The sequence below is a fragment of the Scomber scombrus genome, chromosome 6, assembly GCF_963691925.1.
Source record: "Scomber scombrus chromosome 6, fScoSco1.1, whole genome shotgun sequence".
Taxonomy (NCBI): domain Eukaryota; kingdom Metazoa; phylum Chordata; class Actinopteri; order Scombriformes; family Scombridae; genus Scomber; species Scomber scombrus.
In genome coordinates, this window is record NC_084975.1 from 23698447 (window position 1) to 23704757 (window position 6311).

At 42.1% G+C, this 6311-nt stretch overlaps 1 protein-coding gene across 1 annotated transcript; it reads left to right on the forward strand.

The window, feature by feature from the left end:
- Positions 1-301: 301 nt before the first annotated feature.
- On the forward strand, positions 302-6209 carry fan1 (FANCD2 and FANCI associated nuclease 1). Its single transcript, XM_062420706.1, has 13 exons — positions 302-1639; positions 1725-1865; positions 2120-2321; positions 2405-2638; positions 2727-2858; positions 2947-3055; positions 3145-3264; positions 3389-3553; positions 3643-3805; positions 3886-3989; positions 4076-4270; positions 4813-4941; positions 5055-6209. Exons 1-13 carry the CDS (start codon positions 511-513, stop codon positions 5190-5192), a joined length of 2961 nt encoding a protein of 986 aa, XP_062276690.1. The 5' UTR covers positions 302-510; the 3' UTR covers positions 5193-6209.
- The last annotated feature ends 102 nt before the right edge of the window (positions 6210-6311 follow it).

Below are 6311 nucleotides of genomic sequence, written 5' to 3' on the forward strand. Positions count from 1 at the left end.
CCTATAAATTATAATTTTACTTTTAAAGTGCTGAAAACAATAATGTAATAACAATTTAAAACAATGCACAAAGGTGTCACTGAGCAATGCAGTCTAATAAGGGTTATAGCAATTATTTATAATGTTATTGCTTAGCTAATTTAACTATTTAGCACATAAATACTTCTCATTCAGCCCATTTCTTTTTAAAATATATAAATATATTAAGTTATATATTTTCAGCAGTTCGATGTAATTGTGATCGATTACTACACCCTAATATGCGCTCGTCGCTCTGCTGCTTCAGCCTGTGAAGCGGGATTGTTGTCATGCAGCTCCTCTGTGATCAAAATGCTGCTCCTCCTGCTGCTGTTTTCTGATGTATGGATCCACTGACAGCTTTCCTTTTAGCTCTTTTAGTGTTTTTTTCTTTCTTCAAATGCACATATGAATCAGCACGAGCAACAAATGTGTCACCGTTTTCTGAGCTAAATCAGGATTTTTAGGTTAGCCGAACAAGCCACTGCAGCCATGGCCGACAAACTCAAGCGAAGTTTATCGTTGTCCAAGAGCAAGAAGAAAGGTAATGTTAAAACTGGGACCAACACCACTCCGACTCCCATCACCTCTTTCTTCAGCAGCCCGCAGCCGTCTAAACTGGCCTGCCCTCTTTGCGGCCAGCTGGTACCCAGATTCAAGATTAATGAGCACATTGATTTGCAATGTCAGAGCTTTGAGAGAGGAGACAGCAATGCCGCCTCAGCAAGCAATAGTGTCGTACAAAGCGTCCAGTTGTCACCCAGACCCAGAAGGACTCCCCCAAAGTCCCCTGAGATGGCTCCAAAGAAAGAAGAAGAGGTGAAAGAAAGCCAGACCAGTCCTTATTTCAAAAAGAGCAACTCTCAGCAGGTGCCACGGGAGATAAGCAGCAAGACTGTAGTTAGAACAATTAACCTGGGAAGTCTTTCCTCTAAGTTATCGAGGAAACATCATAAGACACCTGAGAGGATGGTGACTGAGGATAAACATGCACCAACTCATCCTGACAAGGAGGAAGATCCTTCGGAGGCTCTTAACAGCTCACAGAAAGAAAATCTTCTGGTTGAGACTTTAGAGGACAAAAGTGACTCTGTAACAGTCATTGACCTGACGTCGTCCAGTCCTGAGACCCCAGCAGCAAATCTGTCATGTTTAGAAAAACCATCTGAACCAAAGACTGTCCAAAAACCGGCTACTCTAAGTTTGCTCTCTTCTTCCTCCAAACTAGCAAAGAGAAAAAAAGCAACACCTTCTAAGTCTAAGGTCACAAAGAAAGCTAAATATGACAGAAGCAGCAGAGAGACAGAAACGGTGTCGTCAGGTGAAGCCACAGTAGAGACGCCTGATATAGACCGGTATAAAACTGAGGAACCCTCTACCATTACTCATGACCCTCTTTTCAGTTCAGAGGAAACATATAAGAAGAATGCTGCGTTGATCAGCAGTGAGTTGCTGTCAGAGTCTGATGCTGAGAAAACAGACAGCTCTCCTCCGCAACGACTGCCCTACTACCTACGCAATTTCCAGACCGTCCTGCATGCGGTGCTGGAGAACGAGGATGACAGAGAGCTGTTCAACCAGGACGATATGTCACTTGTACATGCATTTGAGAAGCTCTCGGGTATGCTTAAATATCACTCAGTCATTATAGTTTTAAAAAATCTTTAAAAGCCTTATCACTTTCATGTGTTTTTTTCCTCTCACAGTCAAAGGGCAGAAGCTCTATGTGAGACTGTTTCAGAGGAAACTGAAGTGGCTCCAAGTTAATAAACTGGATTATGAAGAGATATGCAGTGATTTGGGGCCTGTTGCTCAAGAGCTGGTTCAGGGTGGTTTTCTACAGACAGGTGAATGATTTATATGTATTTATAATTGTTTGCTATAATTGGTGTAAATGAGGTTAATTATGATTTAAGTTGGTTAACATTCTTACACTTGTAGCTATAAAAGAAAGTTTTGGATACTTCACATCTCCTGAAATATAACTGTTGAAGTAGTGTGGATGGTACAAGGAGTGTCTAAACACCAGATTGCCCCAAATATATACATTTTTATGTTGTTTTTTATGCCCACACATGAAAATGTTCTTTTTATATGAAAGAGAATGACCTTCAGGACCTAGGAGAGGCTCTGGATCTCCTGCCAGCCCCTGAACTCAAAACTCTGGCTAAGACCTTCCATCTGGGTAATTCTGGTACACAGAAACAGCAGCTACTGGACGGGCTTCTCCGTCTGAGCAAGCAAAAGTCCTTCTTCTCTCCGACCTCTGCTCAAAACAACATTGGGACTGTCATCCTCAAAAGGTAAATTTATCTGCTACATTTTCTTATTCACAGTATTTGTATTTCTGTACTGCTCTCACCTGCCCTCCTCTCTGATCTTAAAGGGCGAAGCAGCTCGCAGGTTCCTGTGTGCGTCTGTGTCGCGGCCCTCGGGCTGTTTTCTCTCGCATCCTTCTACTCTTTTCTCTGACGGACACAATGGATGAAGAGGAGACAGCAGGCGGTGGACAGAACCAGCTTTTCACCATCCTGCTGGTCAACTCAGGACGTCTGGCCTTCCCAGACTACACAGTGCAGCGCAGAGCGAAGGTGTTTCAGGACAGAGAGGACCTTATCAGGTGAGGTGTTTGCAAACTGAGTTTATTGTATTTTGTTTAAGCGGGATAAGGCAAGATTAAATACTCATGGCTTTATACTTCATGCCAGATATGAAGCATCCATGCGAGCTCTGCAAGAGGTGATCTCAGCTATGCAGGCAGGCCAGTGGGACGAGGCGCTGGAGCTTTACACAGCTGCCAAAAATGCCTGGCAAGAGTTAAGGCAAAACCATGACCTCAGGTGAGGAACTCATCAGTCTATTTACTTTGTTCACAGACACACTCCCTTGTGATTGTTTTATTGCTAACATTATCACTGCGTTGGGTAGTCATCAGAAAGAGCTGCCGGTGTTCCTACGCAGCTTCACCACAGGATGGGCCTACACGCGTATCTTATCCAGAGGAGTGGAGATCTTGCAGAGGCTACGTCAATATGAGGTTTGCTGGCACTTTTCCTGCTGTTATGTTTTGAGGATATTTGTAATCTTATGTCATATTTTTAAATTGTTCTTTTGTTGTTGTTGCAGGAAGCAGTTGAGGAGCTGCGGTCCTTATTATTGCAGTCAGTTTACTGTCCAGACAGCCGAGGGCGATGGTGGGACAGACTCGCACTAAACCTTCAGCAGCACCTCAAAAAACCTGAACAAGTCAGTACTTCTATCTTTGGTTTCATTCACCTGTTTGATACATTTTCATTAATCATCTTTTAGTGTGACACTGTGCTCATTAACAGCCAATGTGTTTTCATTTGTCTTTTCCTGTTGCTCCTAGGCTATTTGTGCTATCAGAGACGGACTATTAGACCCTCTGGTGCGAACAGGACATAAGCTGTCCCTCCATCAGAGAGCTGTTAGGATGAAAGAGTCTGCTAGCTGCAAGAAGTACCGTCTACAACTCAGAGACCTGCCTACTATCAAAGTCCAAGATGTCAAACATGTAAGTTTTATGCTGTATTTGAGTATGTAGATTTATGTAAAGTAAAATATGTATTATTTCCGTCCTTCCCACCTACCTTTTATCTGCAGGTGACCATCCGAGGACAGCTGTTTCCTCATGAATGGGGCATGGGGAAATCTCGGTTTCTTATTCCAGCAAATGGAGAAGGGGAAGATAGTGCTAATGCTAATGTGATATGCTCTGTCGAAGAGCTCTCTTTAGCACATTACCAGAAGCAAGGTTTTGATCAAGGTACATTTTCTTTTCTTATTAAAAATATTTGAGTATCTTCTGATCACCAGAACAATAATCTGTCTTTTTTTATGTAACAGGGATCCATGGAGAAGGCTCAACATTTTCTACATTGTTTGCTATTCTGCTATGGGACATCATTTTTATGGAGGGAATTCCAGATGTTTTCCGAAATCAGTACCAGGTATGATAGGCTTAATGTACTGTAAGTATTGAGGGAATATCAGTGCACCTGTACAAGTTTAAGTTATGTTCCTTTTCCCCACACAGACTTGTCCACTGGACCTTTACACTGACGTTTTCTATGAGAACAGAAAAGAGGCGATCGATAACCGTGTACAGTTACTGAGTGAAGCTTCGGTGGAGACGCTGCATAGCATGTTGGAGGATGTCTGGACCTCCCAGGAGGGTAAAGTGTGTTCATTGGTCAGCTGGGAGCGTTTCTCCTCTCTTCAACAGGCTCAGGTATTTACTGTCATTCTTTAAATGGTAAATGGAAAATGGAATGTACTTATATAGCACCTTTCTAGCCTTTTCGACCACTCAAAGCGCTTTACACTACAACTCATTCACCCCATTCACACACATTCATACACTGATGGCAGGCAGCTACCACGCAGGGTGCCAACCCGCACATCAGGAGGAAGCTAACCATTCACTCGCATTCATACAGTTGGCACAGCAACGGGAGCAATTAGGGGTTAAGTGTCTTGCCCAAGGACACATCGACATGTAGACTGGAGTAGCTGGGAATCGGACCGCCAATCTTCCAATTGGAGGACGACCGCTCTACCTCCTGAGCCACAGCCGCCCGCGAAAAAAAAAAAAAAGATGTTACAGAGCGAGTCATGTTTTTTCTCATATTATGTCTAGCTACACTGGGACAGGAAATGCAAATTAGGCCTAGATAATATGCAATGATAAATTACGAGGATTGCATGTTTTTTAATTTTTACATGTGTTATTGTTGGTATTATCATAATCACATTTAGCACCTGTATTTGCAGTCTCTTGTTTCATGCCTGGGTGGAGCCTTCTTAGGAGGAGTAATAGCTCGGATGGCAAAAGACTACAGGCACTGCCGTGGAGGTTTGCCTGACCTGGTGGTGTGGAACTCCTCCAACAACAGCTACAAGGTGAGATCACATCACATCTTGGCTTTTAATTTTTGGGTTGTTTTCATGCATTCAGACATTCTGTGGTGCCTGATTTATTTATTTTTTAAGTGTGGTGTGTCTTGTTGTTTTAGCTGGTGGAGGTGAAGGGGCCCAATGACCGGCTGTCCCAGAAGCAACAGATCTGGCTGGATGAGCTGCAGAAACTGGGGGCTGATGTGGAGGTGTGTCACGTGACGGCTACTGGAGCCAGAGGAGCTCGTCTGGAATAAAGAAGAACTGACTGATAAGACTGTGACACGAATGAATCAGAGTGTGATAAAACAGAATGGAAACATCAGCAGAAAGATTCTCGGAAGAAATTATTTGGGTTCTTTTTCTGATTCTGGACATGTAGAGACTAGATGTTATTGTTAGCATCTAGCTTCTACATAATGGTGCCTAAAAATTGCATTTGTCTTCCTTAAGTCATAAATTAAGACCTATTTTGTTATTGGGAATGTTTTGGAAAATGCTGTGCCTTGTGATATTTAGCATTACTTATTATCGGGTGAAACCACTGCTTCCAACAGGAAAAGGTGCATCACGAGATGAAGTTTATCACTTAAAGCTGCCAGGATCAGAAATAGCTTCCTTACAGATAAGGCAAGCTGCTTCATGACAGGAAAAGGATCCAACAACCACACAAATCTGATTGTGTTTCCTTTTCTTTGGCAATAACATAGTCCCAGGATCTTTGGTTGCCAAGCAACGAAAACTCACATTTTGTTGGCTGCTTTTGTATGACAGCTCTACGAGTTTGTTATGCAAGTACTTACTGTCCTGTCTATAAATGTGTGGTTTTGCTATTACTTCACTGGAAGCAAATCAACTGGAGAACAAGCAATTTAAAAAACAATAGGGCTGCAATAAACGATTGTTTTCATTATTGAATAACCTGACCTTTATTTTAGTCCACCAACTGATTCATCATTTGGTCGATAAAATCTCAGGAAATAGTGCAAAATGCTCATCACAATTTCCCACAGAAGGACAGTATCTCATTGCTTGTTTGACCTGACAAATAGTTCAAAACCCAATGTTTTTTTTACTACAACAAAGAAAATCAGAAAATCCTCACAATTTAGAAGATGTGGAATTCCAGCGACTGATTAATTGATAAAAGAAAATGTTTTTAATGCAAAAATTTGACTTGTCAATAGCAAATAATTCATGTTTTATTGAGGAGTATGTAAAAGCTACTACTGAACTGTATTAAATGTATATAAAGGGTTGTGGACAGTGAAATATTAAAAGACAGCGTTGTTTTTTATTCTCCTGGGTGTTTTTGCCTGTGTCTGTAATGGAGGGGAAAGGATATTGCATATGCTATACGACACCCAGGCAGCCCT

Bases quoted from the DNA above. Each gene is read 5' to 3' on its own strand.
- fan1 (XM_062420706.1), top strand. From the start codon at position 511: ATGGCCGACAAACTCAAGCGAAGTTTATCGTTGTCCAAGAGCAAGAAG. The intron at 2,322-2,404 runs GTAAATTTATCT...CTGATCTTAAAG, and splicing joins GGGACTGTCATCCTCAAAAG to GGCGAAGCAGCTCGCAGGTT. The intron at 3,056-3,144 runs GTTTGCTGGCAC...TTGTTGTTGCAG, and splicing joins AGAGGCTACGTCAATATGAG to GAAGCAGTTGAGGAGCTGCG.